This window comes from Crassostrea angulata, chromosome 6 (assembly GCF_025612915.1).
Source record: "Crassostrea angulata isolate pt1a10 chromosome 6, ASM2561291v2, whole genome shotgun sequence".
NCBI lineage: Eukaryota > Metazoa > Mollusca > Bivalvia > Ostreida > Ostreidae > Magallana > Magallana angulata.
This window is the reverse complement of record NC_069116.1, coordinates 6,540,450-6,554,744: the sequence shown is the minus strand read 5'-3', so window position 1 is coordinate 6,554,744 and position 14,295 is coordinate 6,540,450. Positions and strand designations below refer to the sequence as shown.

Sequence of the window (14,295 nt, the reverse complement as noted above, 5' to 3'; positions counted from 1 at the left end):
CCAAATTTACCAATATTTAAATAGTACAATATAAAAATCAAATCTTCATAAATCAGTGTATAGTAGATGCCTATTACTTTAATCTTGATTTTAGTCATCATTGCTCATTCGTCACCTAAATGACCTAATTCCTGCAAATTTGCTAACAAATGAAAATATTCTCATTTTTGCTTAATATTTGCATTCGGAAGTATAGAGCACAGGTCTGCTCAAGTACGATTTTAACATATGTTTTTCTCCAAATAATTATACACATTATATTTAAAAATAGTACTTGAGAAAGCCTGCGCTCGATGTTTCCCAGTCGAAACACCCATATTTTGCTACAAAACATCAATTTATCTAAATAAGGCAATCTTTATGACGTCATTTCTACATGATGACGTCACTGTGGTGATAACCTTATACACACTTATTTTCAATATGATTTTAACTATCTTCCACCTTATTTTTAAAGCTCTTTATAAAACTTTAATTTTTGGGGCGAAAAATGCATAATGCATAATACGGCACATAGTCCTTTTTCTTACTGATAAACACTTCGGGTTGTGTTTGCAATGAATAAAATTCATTGGCATAGAAATGACAATTATTCCATAACTCACTATCATCATGCTATATACATCTCTACAGAAATGCCCTTCCAGTGATTTTGTATAATTGTACTGTACAGAATGAGATACAAGTGTTTGTCATCTATACAATCATGCCGTGCAGAGAGAGGCCACTGGTACCTTACCCCTTCACTCTTCTAGTAGCAGAGAGAAAAAAAGTCTTATTGCAAGGATGTCAAAATTGGTGCATGCTAGCATATATCATGGAATGTCGCACATTCCATACAAAACTATTCCAGCCAGTCACAAATGTTTGATTAGAAATGTTAAAAAGCTGGCAAAGGGCACATCAAAACAAGGTCAATGTAATTTCTCCATTGTCTTATTAACTTTTTCCTTTACCGATACTGTTAACAAAATATAAAATAATGTTTCATTCAAAAAGATCAAATTATATTATAATCCTACAAGAACAAAACACAATGATTGCTCAAGTATTAAACAAGAGGCCCAGGGGCCACATCGCTCACCTGAGCATCAATTGCCTTAATTCTGATCAAATTAGCATTACAGTATCAAAATATCTTGACAACTAAGTACAGTAGATCTTGCTAAAAAAAATTGAAAATCTGCCAATTTTTATCCACCTCTTTCTTTTGGTAAATACCAATCCCCTTTTGTTGTTGTACCTGTAAGATGATTTTTCTCTTTTCCTATATACCCCCCCCCCCCCCCCATTTTGTTGCCCCACTTTTCTCTAGGGTATCATGGTTTCATCAAACTTATATCTGCATAACCTGTGCTTTCACACTAAGTACTGAGTTTTGGACCGAAAAACTTTCCCAGAATATTTTTAAAGATTTTCTCTATACATGTAAAAATTCAAACCGCCATCACGGCCCCGCCCTACCACTAGGGACTGTGATTTTGAATTTACACTACCCGAGGATGCCTCTACACAAGTTAAAGCTTTTCTGGCCAAATGGTCTTTAAAAAGAAATTTTTTTAAGATTTTCTCTATATATTCCTATGTAAAAATTCATCCCCCTATTGTGGCCCCACCCTACCCCCAGGGATCATGATTTGAGCAAACTTGAATCTACACTACCTGAGGATGCTTCCATTCAAATTTAAGCTTTCCTGGCCTAATAGTTTTTGAGAAGAAGATTTTTAAAGATTTTCTCTATATATTCCTATGTAAAAATTCATCCCCCTATTGTGGCCCCACCCTACCCGAGGGACCATGATTTGAACAAACTTGAATCTACACTACCTGTGGATGCTCCCATTTTAATTTGAGCTTTTCTGGCCAAATGGTCTTTAAAAAGAAAATTTTTTAAGATTTTCCCTATATATTCCTATGTAAAACTTAATCCCCTTCTTGTGGCCCCTCCCTACCCCCAGGGACCATGATTTGAACAATATTGAATCTACACTACCTGAGGATGCCTCCACACAAGTTTTAGCTTTTCAGGCCAAATAGTTTTTGAGAAGAAGATTTTTGAAAAATACCAACAAATTTTCAATAATTCTCAATTATCTCCCCTTTAAAGAGGGCGTGGCCCTTCATTTGAACAAACTTGAATCCCCTTCACCTAGTGGTTCTTTGTGCCAAATTTGGTTGAAATCTGCCCAGTGGTTCTTGAGAAGAAGATGAAAATGTGAAAAGTTAACTACGACAACGACGACGACAACGACAGACAACGGACAAATTGTGATCAGAAAAGCTCACTTGAGCCTTTGGCTCAGGTGAGCTTAAAAAAATCTATGGGCATTCTTATTAAATGTTTGATACACTAATACTTATATTTCTATACTGTAGTTTCATTAATATTCAAGGGTATCAATTTTCATGGATAAAGTGAAAATCACAGTTTCAAGGATACGTAAATTTGTGGCCAATGACCCTATTAATACAAAATGTAAATAGAATTGCAATTTCGTTGATAAACTTAACAATGAAATCCATGAAAATTGGTATTCAACAAATATTGATGAAACCCCAGTATTCCATGAATAGACCTAATATCTCCAAGATACCGGAATGCATTAATAGTGTTACACAGCACAGCTAAACGTTATCCCATAATTCCCAGTACCTGTTGTGGTGGCCCAGTCATGGTGTGTGTTTTCCCACTTCCTGTCTGACCAAAAGCTAACGCAGTGCAGGCATACCTGTAAAACACCAAATACAAAATATATATACATGTAGTTCCTGATTGTCAAGGCTGCAATAATGGGACTTGTAGAGGGATGGGGAGGGGGTGTTTGGAGGAAGCGTTGATCATGAACTGCTTGTTTCCCCTTTTGATTTGATGGTAATTATTTAAGTTCATAACCATCACATTATTTAATGTAATATGCTGTTTCACCAATCACCATTCATAACTACATTGCAGCTCACAGCGAACATTGCGCAAGATAATCTTTATGAAACTTATGACAAATATCAAATATATCACATACAGTAAATAGAATCCCAATTCCTACCAGGTCTCAAATCTTATGGGGTCATAAAAAGACTTCATTAAAATAATCAAGTAATCATTCAGTTTGCATTGTTAGTAAATTTACTTTATTATTGGTATGTAGAATTAGACAGGTTATTTAAAACAGCTTTGATCATTTAAAGAAAGAAAATAGGTCAAGCAAATAACAATGTTTCAAAATCAAATGGTTCAGTTATTAGGATTTAGGTACATTAAATATCGGTTATATATTTTTGTAACAAAATTCTTCTTGGTGCTTTTCTAATGTTTCTGATGTACTTTTACTGTTTCCACTAGTTTTCTATAATACACAGACTGCAAGGCAAGGGCTCTGTGGCAAAGGTTACAGTCCCTCATACATTAATAATTGGTACAAAGTCTCAGAGGTTCAATTCAATTACAATTAAATGACAGAGAATTCAGCTATCTAAATCTTCCATCAATAATGTATAGATAATTACAAGTACCTGCTAACTGGCTGGGATATCTTTAAAGATATTCATTACAAGTTAAGGCTTGGGGAATATTCAAAGGGGGAGGGAAAGAGGGTCTAGAAGATCAAGTTGTGTGGAATCATATCCAATCATAAATCTTGAGAAATACGTCTTATTTGACTTGTTACCAAATGGTCTTTAAAAAGATAAATATACATTGATTTAAAAATGAGAATTTAAAAATTGTCACATATGTGATTCAAACAACATACTGAAAACATATTACATTTGGCTGTATATCCTATTTAAAAATCAAGTACATTGCTTAATGTCATGCATATATACATGCATGGTAATAAGTAAATTCAGAAATGGCAAAACCAAGTTGACAACTTGTAAGAGTTGAAAAGGAATTTCGTGTATCATAGATGCTGAATTTAATATATTAATAACATTTACAGTAATCAGGCTGACATTTAATGTACGGTACTTTCATTTACCAGGTATAGTTTTAACTGCAAACCATGTAAACCTAGAACATTTGTTCTTCTCACTATGTCTTGTTTTAGATCTGGTCATTGTAAAGAGCCATCATTTGAACTGTGACAGACATCAATTAATCCAAACAGAACCCACTTACTGGAAACAATAAAACACTCAGACATAGGTCACTTCAAAAACAGGATATTTTATCAAAATTAGATACCACAAAATTTTATTGAAGTGCATTTTAACCTTGTTGAAGATATCAACCTTAGGATAAGTACCATTCAGATTTGATGTGACCAGGAAGACAAATTTATACACCATGTGGGCTCATGGTTGTAAGACAAAGATGTACAAAACCCACATTTATGTTAATCTTTTATGGTTTTGTGATACTTTTTTTTTAAGGAGGGGTGTTGAGGGGGATATGGTAATGGCAGGTACTGAGGTCAAAGATGGAGGGAGATCTGGGTCAGGCCTGTGTTTTTCTGGACTTTAAGAACACTAGTTAAAGCATTACCCGTTCAGAGCCATGTCAATAAGCTTCTTCATCCCCGAGTTATCAAAGACATCCTCCTGAGACGCCTCAGGCTCGAACACCACATTATACCCAAACTGCTTGGGCTGGTTAAAATTTTGAATCTGCAACGAAATAAGTATGGTTACTGTCAGTAAATCACAGAATATTATAGATCTAGTAATTACTGATAGAGTTGTTTCCATCTTTTTTCATTCTCTCTGATCAGTGTCACAAGTAATTTTACTAAAAATTACTTTCGATAGTTTTCTATAGGATATGGATAATTTAATTTTGCATTGTATTAAAGGACCAATATGAATACAGTAAAACACAAAGTGCCAAGGATGGGCAATTTTGCTTCATTATAAGCGTAATTCATTATTTTCATCAAGTTTACAACATGTAATAAAGTAACAGGGAATGAAAATCACTTGGCTGTAAGTGTTAACTCATTATAAGTAAGTTTGCTATAAGCGTGTTTTACTGTATTGCTACACATTAATACAAAGTACAAGTATGTTCGATCAAATGTTCTTGCCAGTACCCAATAATACAAGCTACAAACCTCCAGATGTCCCCCTCCATGGAACTGTGCCGTGTCAATACCCAATAATACAAGCTACATACCTCCAGCCGTTCCCCTCCATGGAACTGTGCCGTGTCAATACCCAATAATACAAGCTACATACCTCCAGCCGTCCCCCTCCATGGAACTGTGCAGTGCCAGTACCCAATAATACAAGCTACATACCTCCAGTCGTTCCCCTCCATGGAACTGTGCAGTGCCAGTACCCAATAATACAAGCTACATACCTCCAGCCGTTCCCCTCCATGGAACTGTGCAGTGCCAGTACCCAATAATACAAGCTACATACCTCCAACCGTTCCCCTCCATGGAACTGTGCAGTGCCAGTACCCAATAATACAAGCTACAAACCTCCAGCCGTCCCCCTCCATAGAACTGTACAGTGCCAGTACTCAATAATATAAGCTACATACCTCCAGCCGCCCCCCTCCATGGAACTGTGCACAAAACGTGTCATTCCTGTTCTGTTCCTGAGAATTCAGAGGCCGGACCCTGGATAACAAAATAAAGAAAGGTTAAATTTCCTCTGTATAAAACCAGAGATAAACAAAATAACAAATGGTTTTATTTCCTCTGTATACTGGAAAAAATCTTGATAAACAAATTAAAAATGGTCATTTATTTACTCTGTATATAAATTTTATTCAAAGCATTTCAATATTTCTTGGTATTTTATATTTTCACCTACATTTAACAAAAGCCTAGGATGTGTTTGATTACATCTTAACGGCTGTATGTATATATCAAACAAACATGCAGCAGTGATGTGACATGTATGCATATTCTACAACGCTCATTGGAACTTTGCCCTATATTGAATCCTACCCTTGTTGAAATCATGGATGCAGTTTACACAGACTTTTTCAGTGATCAAAATAATAGGACAAGGTTTTTAGTACTTAATAATGACTGATGGTTTACATATGCCCCTCAAAGATCTTACTCCCTTGTCAGAAAAAAACAAATAATAGGATTGAGATGAAATTCAATGTTGATTAATTACAAGCTCAGATGTCATTCTGTGTGAAATATCAGCAATATCACAGATAATAAAGAGCAATGAGATCCCACACACTCTAACAACTGTACACAAGCATAAGCAGTCCCGGGGGTAAAGGAGGAGATTCAATACCAATCTAGGTTTCTTTTGATGGAAAAGCAATCAGAACTGATTGCAATTGTCTGAATAACCTAGCTGATAAGAGTCTCTGAACAAACCCTCTACCTGGATCTCGCGAACAGAGAACCGTGTCGTATCTGTGCTCCGAACTTGACACTTGCACCAACACTTCAGCAAAATGTCTCCAAATATCTGAAAACACATTTTTTCTACCAATGCCTCTTTAATTTCCTCAAAGAATTCAATCCCCGAAAAGATAAACATTTGAATAAACTCGAGTTTCCCTGGTAAATAGGACTGACATCGTGAAGTGCTACCTTCTTGGGTGATAATAAACATGAAAGAACAGGCAAAAGGATCGTAAATTTATCAAAACTAGATTCCCGATACCCCATACTGCCTTCTTCACACTTGACAATACATGAAAACAAAATGCACATTTGGCGTGCAGGTGCATTATTGTTAACACCACTGTGAACACATAATGAAAGCAAACACAATTTGACAGCCTTTACTTTGTAATCTGTGTATCCCTTACATTAGGCAGTCCTTGCAAACACTTGAAAGAAGAGATACAAAAGCAGGGTCATTCTAGGTAAAAGATCCGAGTTCACATGCACTGCAGTTAATCAATGTATCTGGGATTAAATTACTTGCTACAACTACAAACACTTTACTACAGGAGCTTCATTCATCATTTAACCACACCATGAACTTTACATCAAACCTCTAAAGATCATACTAAAAACTGTAATGGTAAAACTAAATATTTACTGAAGCACCATGAAATACTCTGTAAACCTTTTTAATTAAGTGTTTAACAAAATGACAGGATCTTAATTCATGTGCCGATTCTTGATTTACTGACCAAACAAACAAAATAACTTGAGAATCCTGGCACCGATCAATCAAAAATGCATTTATCATAAGCTAATAATGTCCATTATTAATACAGGTCAGAACAATTAGTTCAAAAAATTAATTTACACTGTGTACCTAAAAACATAAATCACATCTAATACCCAATTGCAAGCAGGGGTTTGCAGAGTTTGGTGAAAAGTGAAAACTAGCACACATGCTTTTGAATTTTGAACAATTGTGGGCACAGCCTCATTATAGATGCCTACACACCTTTGATACACCTGTACAAGACTCACCTGAGGACTACATTGATGTGGTCATCCAGCTGGTCGTCGGAGGTTTCTGTGGCCGCGGCTGAGGACAGGGTGGTGGAGCTCCTGAAATCAGACGACATCACATCAAACTACGTCTCTACCACATACACCGACTGTAAATTAGTTAAGCAAACAATATTCTTGTTCTCTTGAGGAGTATGTGATACATTTAAACCTTACCGATAGCTTGTTACTTTCTATTTTCATCTAAACTATTGGGATATTTTTTTTTTTTTTTTTTTTACATTTTGTGTTAGAATGTTGTAGTCTAATAAAAGCAAATAAAGATTAATATGTATTTTTTAATTCGAAAATAATTTGAAATCTGAGGCAAAGTAAATATCATGCATTATGAACAATTTTTTGTTACAAATATGTCGTCATATAAAACAAAACTCAAAATGTCGTACAAGAACAACACTAACAATATATCCCCTCTTCTAATTGTCTCAAAAGAACATAATAAGTGAGCTCTATAATTTCATGTAGAGTTAAATCATCAAACAATCTTTTATCATCAGGGGAATGCTCAACAGAGCAATGCTTTTCAAAGTGATAAATATAGTATCAGGAGGCTGATCATCATTATTTTATTACAATTCATATCAATAAAAGAAAACAAGTATGTGCAAATTGATTCATTTATACCAGTATATAGATCTCTTTGAAATACATGTATATAACTTAACAATGTAAAGTTAACATTATTCAATAAAATTTATCATTTAACATGCATGTTTAAAAAATTGTGACACGATGCTTAGTGCACATTGTAAATCATGGTATATTGCATCTCATCTGAAGTAATATTTATCAGATGATACCGGCTAGGTGCAGTATCACCCCATCAATTAAAAATTAGGATCATATCTTGGTACTGTAATGAGTGTACAACCCTATGAGTAGTAGCATGCTAGTTACCACAGATATTTCCCTTGACAGATAGCTCTATATACACAGTATATTTCACTGTTGTTCCTACCACTGATGCTCTAAGAATTCTGCTTTTGATCTTCTGGAATTCCTCCAGCACTTATACATGCATATGTTTAGGATTTGCAAACATTAAGTGTCAGGTTTAAATAGGAATAATACATCAACTCTGGGGATCATTATCAGCTAGCTTTTAAACCTATTGTAATTGAACTGTGGAATCAGTTCAATAGATTTTGTCCCAGACTGCTGGAAACTTGTGTATTGTTTGTATTACAGTCCATTTGCATAGAGTGTAGAATCAACCACGGAAATTGTAAAATAACAGTCACCTTACTGTCAATAAAACAGAACCAATATGCTTTGGGGTAGACGGGTATTAGTCTATAACCAATGTCAGAGGTACTATACTTCATGTATCATGCGTTTTCAGCACAATTTTATCATACCATGATAGTATTAGGTGATGGGGGGGATTAGATTTGTATCGTTAAAGACAAATTGACACAATCTTATTAATTTTTGGAGTCACGCATTTTACTCTATATGTCTCGGTCGTCAATGAATATAATTGAACAAATGTGGTTATTTTCTTATTATAAGAAATCACAATGAATTGACGATTTAACGTTGTCCATGAGATCTCAATAAGGTCAAACTTTTAACCGTGATTTGGTGATATACACTAACGTGCCAAAAGTATGCCAACTTTTCTTTTTTCCCTATATTAATTTCATTGAAAACAAGACTTATGTTTAAAAGGGTTTTTGTTGTTATTTTTTGTCAGATTTTGATCAAATTTTTATGATTAAAGTAGATTCAATTTGTACTTTTTGACAATATACATTGAAATAGTTTTTTGACAACTCATATGCAAAATTTCATATTTCAAACACAGCACGAAAATATTTTTCAAGCGCTCTATTATTATCCTTTGCAATATTAGAGCCGAGAAATCTTAATTTGGGTTGTTAACATCAAATCTCAAGAACTGCATGAAGGTGGGGAAAATGTTTAGGCCTAAATATGATGCCAAAAAAGCTAGAGAAATTTTTATTCATCAATCTAAGTCTTTTCAAAATCGGTCAACGGGTTATTTTTAAAAGAGTCTGTGATAAATGTTGGTTTTCAATGAAATATATAGTGAAGAGAAAAAAAAATTGACATACTTTTCGCACCTGAGTGTATCTTCTACTTAACGCTGTTATAGGCCTACCACCCAGAAAGTTACGCAAAACGAGCTCAATGTCTAAATTACCTTCTTAAGTCTACAGACACTTTGTACATACTTGCGAGCATAAATTTGTAAACTCGCAAGAGAGTCCACGGTAAACCATCACGATAATCGCTCCTACATCTTTTTGAGTGATTGCGCCATGTCATTTCTCCCTTCAAAATTGAAGATCTCTAATGATGCTGACAAGCTTTCTTGGCGGGAAATTTGAATAAAAACAAAATTGTCTGATTTCGTTAAAGTGCTTCAGTTATCATACGAATGTTAAACAATTTGAAAATCAGAGCTGAATTCAAAGTATTATTATAATGTATTAAGGTCTCCAAACTTGCAGGAACCCAGTGACTCGATCCTTTGAGCATGCATATGTATTGAAACAACTATTCCTTGTTGGAGTCAAAACCAAAGGAAAATTCAAGGAATGCATCCTGTATAATAAGGACATTTTGGCCCTACCTACAATTTCAACTCTGGACCGGACTGTATTTACATTCACGATCATATTAACCATTTAACCACGTGGTCCAGTCTTTCAAAAACCACTGCTATACTACCTTATAAATACTCACAATGCCTACATTTCCCACTATCACCAAGTAACCTGCACACAAATCCCCCCCCCCCCCCCCCCCCATAAATTACATTGCAAAGAAAATGTTGCCGCAAAATTTTAAAGCTTCTTTCAAGACTAGCAATTCAAAATTTTATGCAATTGATGTCGTACACATTCCTTTGACACTGTCTGGTATTGTGGCCAGTGCCCGATGTGGCCCTACCTTTCGTCCTCATAGTCAGACAGAACGGAGTAGGAAGACTCTCGGGGCGAGTCCTCGGGCTCAATCACCGTAAGATCCCACATTACGTCATCATAGTCACAACAGACCCAGAACAAGAAACACTTAAACAATTCCGGGCCCAAGAAAGTAAAACTCTTCAATTAACTCAGCCTAGAGTCGGAATGTTTCCGTTGTTTGGACCCATTCAAAAGCTGTACATGTGAATAAGATTAATGTGGACTGCCTTTGAATAGTGAATAGACCTGTTATCTGGAAATTGAAACGATTACTATTTTACATAAGGACACATTGGTGGTCCGACCGATAGGCCGCCCCATAACTGCCCATGTGGGGATGACTTCACAAACAAGTTTATTTGTTTTCTAGCATTAAAGTCTGATTTATCACCAATATGGTTATGAAAGGCATCCAGCGAATTGCGATTGGGGCCAAACGACAAGTAATTTAACAGCATTTATAGCTCATTCAATGCAACAGCTCGTACTTCAGTGTACTTTAGGTCATACCTGGGATCTATATCTGCAATCCCAAAAGGTAGGATCTACATACATCCCCATCAGGTAGGATCTATAAGTTAGTACAATGTAAACCCTTTTAGACCATAAGCGTATCCAAGTCATACAGATGTCAACAAGAAGCATATGACATCCTAATTTCACTGGATTTTGGTATTTTCTTACCATGCACAGTGGACTTGTTTGATTTTCAGTCTCCCCTGTGTTGTTACCCTTGGGGTGGTAGATTCCGACCTGGATGTCTCCGATCCCACTCTAGTGACCCTGGACTCGTTGCGGATGGTCACGGATGACGCCTGGGAGGACCGCCTGCTAGTGGTCCCTCCTAAAGGACTTCCAGTGGCGATCCTGAGCTCAACACTCTGGAGGGACATTCGGGTGGTTGACCGCTCATCCTTGCTATCCTTGTCCCGGCTGTCAGTCTCATCAATGGCATACAGAGCACCGCTCTCCACCGATCCGAGTCTAGCTTCCGGCGTATACCTCTCCACAGCTTCCCGTTCTGACAGCTTTTCCGGACTGCTTTCTGTGGTTCGGTTTGCTTTTGGACCGATTCCCTGTGATTGTGAACCCTTGTTGTTATTTGGATTATTTTTCTTACTCGACTTTTCCATGTTTTGTGAACCCTTTACATGGTGCAACAGAAATCCCAGTTATCCCACGAAGTAAACTCCGATACACTGTATATAGTCAAACAAATTTCCTTGAAACACGAAAGCTTTACTCAACTAACATAGTTTGATTTCGCTTGCAGCAAATATATTGTCAACATAATGACCAAATCATTTCCTTAGCTATATGGATTAAACCACTCCGGTAATTGCTAATCTTGGATTATATGGGTACTTTATAACCTTCTCTTTCTTGACCTTATATTAGTATTCAAAAATGAAATTCAACGACAACGGAAAAGAAAGGTAAATGAAATACGGTAAGATGGAATTATAGAACCAGGGACTGCAAACCTGGGCCGATGCTTATAACGGTAATTTATTGAATCGAAACTAAGGCAAATTTAATATTAACTTCCTTTACAATAAAAGACCGTATAAAGATAACAAAAATTCCTCATAAAGTCAAGCTGTCCGACGAAGAAATCTACCTCAAAGCGTAAAATTTAGATTAAACAATCTATTGTACGGCAAACTTTTGATATACTGATGTCAATGACCAATATTTTGACAACTTTTGAGTTTCTAAATCCGATTAATACATGTAATCCATTCTTTAAAAATAGTAATGAAAGTTATTGATGCCTTGTGGACGCCTGCCGTTAGTTAAACACAAACTGGTACTTGAAATAAGTAATTATCAAACATATTTTGAATCTGAACTTTATGAACCTATTATGGATTAAATGATTACATCATTCAACTACTGTACCACACAAGCAGTATTTAGATTTAAATTCTAAATAAACTGGATACAAATTATTTTTTTTTAAAAATGCAAAGAAAAATCGAGACGAAATCTATGAAATGACGTATAACTTGTAGACAAAGCCATGCAATGTAAGGATGGACAAAAACACGAGTCGGCCGTTTGGATACACCAATTGGTATCTAAGGTGTTGTCAAAAGCAGCTTCTCCTCGGAAACCATCGGACGGAATCGACGAAACCAGTTGTAGGTTTCCAAAGATTCTAGATCAGATCAAGATCTGTGAAGAAATTCAAAAACGTAATAACTATGCTTGGCAAAGTCCTCTACCATTATATCGCTGTGGTATGCAACACAGTGGATAGGAATCATAGGATACAATCGTTCTTATGGCGGATAGATGACGGCCTGTTAATGGTATGTTATCGTGATCTGATGACACTCCGCTGAGGTTCCGAGTTGAATAGGGCATTCCTACGAACTTTGGAGTTTTCTGTTTTAAGCCCTTAGAATGCTTACAAATATTTGTCGAGGAGAAACAAACTGTCAAATCGTTCTTTAATAATCTGTAATCTGTTTGCATTTCAGCGGTGTGACAAGAGGACCTCTTAAGAATACACTGATGTCAGGGCCGGGGGACAGCGTTGTCTGTTAGATCGGCCGGGATATCACGCCTCCCAGAGCAACACGTGCTTCTTAGGAAACCAGGTCTACCCTGACCAACCCCAAATATGTGTATATTACCACAGAGATGTTACTCATCTAGCGGTTCATGGGGGGGGGGAGCTGTCCGATAATTATATCGAACCCCTATGAACGACAAAGCATCAATAAATATCTATTAAATTGGAATCTTTGTGACTTGTATAAATGCGGTAATTATAGCATTATCTGCCTTAAATATGCGATTAACAAGACAGTTTTACGGTAAAAATGTTTTAAAGTACTTGTGCTAATCTTAAGTTTTGGTAGGAATGGATACTCTTCACACTCCACCGATAAACCAGTCTCTGGTCTAAATGTGACGATCAAGGACGAAGATGTCGGTACTTTTAGTTGTCAGTGGAAACTGGGACGGTTGACGGACAGACCGGCGGACCGACTTCTAGAACAGCTTCCCGTAACGTCTTACATGGCGCTGAATAATTCATCGCACACCGGTAATGTTAATGGCAGTTCTTATCTCAACTAGAAGTGCCAATTGATTAAGATCCCGTCAGATTTTCCAATACTAGACCACTTCGTCGGCAGAGCACGGAAACCAGCCATTTGGTGGTAACATTAAGTTTGATATTATCACGGTGTTTCTTGTTTTTACCAATAACGTCCACATCTTTGTAAACAGTGCGACTCAGAAAGGACCAAACAACCACACAACGGGTCAAATAACTAGAGATGTCTGCTTTATTGGCATTGGTTTCTTTGAATGGTTCTTGCATGTTCTTGGTCTAGTTGTTTTGCATACTGTAAACCATTTTCTTTTCTCTAGAATCTGAGATCAGATACACAAAATACAACGCAGCTGATGGCAGTCCCGTTGTTCTGTATGTATCGGTTTGACGTCATTTTGGGACACAATGAGTCGGGGATTTTGCGAGCATTGTCTGATAGAGACACTGGCTACCCCGGGTAAACAGATCGCCATTATTACAAATCTACCGACAACTGATTAGGGACCGTTTCAGGACATCGATGACTGCTGCTTAATCCGGAATAGATTACGTTGATTGACAACTGCCTTTGACAGTCTTAGGTTTTCCTTTTATCTTTTAGAAAGGTCTGCGTTATGGAGACCTTTTTGTGCTTCTTTTTTTTTTTATCACCAGAAGTAAGGATGTGTTGCCTCTACCAGTGTGAAAAATAAAATGCTAGAAAAACTCTATTTTCCTTATAATTAGACATAGCTTTAATATCAAATCAGATTTTCCCTATGCTTAATGGAAATACGCAATGTGATTCCTTTTTAATTCCCAATAAGACTTATTATATAACTATATATAATGAACGGATTATTTTGTATTGTATAAAAGTTAAAATCGACGAGGGGTCATTTTCGCGTCAGAACAACATCAT

At 36.3% G+C, this 14,295-nt stretch overlaps 1 protein-coding gene and 1 long non-coding RNA gene across 9 annotated transcripts in view; one reads left to right on the top strand and one right to left on the bottom strand.

Moving 5' to 3' along the window:
- LOC128187081 (kinesin-like protein KIF12) overlaps nt 1-14,295 on the bottom strand; it is a 42,916-nt gene that overhangs the window by 24,131 nt on the left and 4,490 nt on the right. For 3 of the 8 annotated variants that reach the window (XM_052857193.1, XM_052857194.1, XM_052857191.1), the window contains 4 exons: nt 7,347-7,427; nt 5,483-5,561; nt 4,484-4,605; nt 2,654-2,729 (listed from right to left, as the gene is read on the bottom strand). In XM_052857193.1, the coding sequence (XP_052713153.1) occupies nt 2,654-2,729; nt 4,484-4,605; nt 5,483-5,561; nt 7,347-7,427 (358 nt within the window). Of the gene's footprint in view, nt 1-2,653; nt 2,730-4,483; nt 4,606-5,482; nt 5,562-7,346; nt 7,428-9,555; nt 9,669-10,307; nt 10,456-11,008; nt 12,267-14,295 lie in introns of those variants that run through there. The other 5 variants (XM_052857188.1, XM_052857190.1, XM_052857189.1 and 2 more) reach the window with 5 other exon arrangements.
- LOC128187082 (uncharacterized) lies at nt 10,584-14,096 on the top strand. Its single transcript, XR_008244032.1, has 3 exons — nt 10,584-10,862; nt 12,811-12,930; nt 13,195-14,096. It is a non-coding gene; the product is annotated as an uncharacterized LOC128187082 (long non-coding RNA).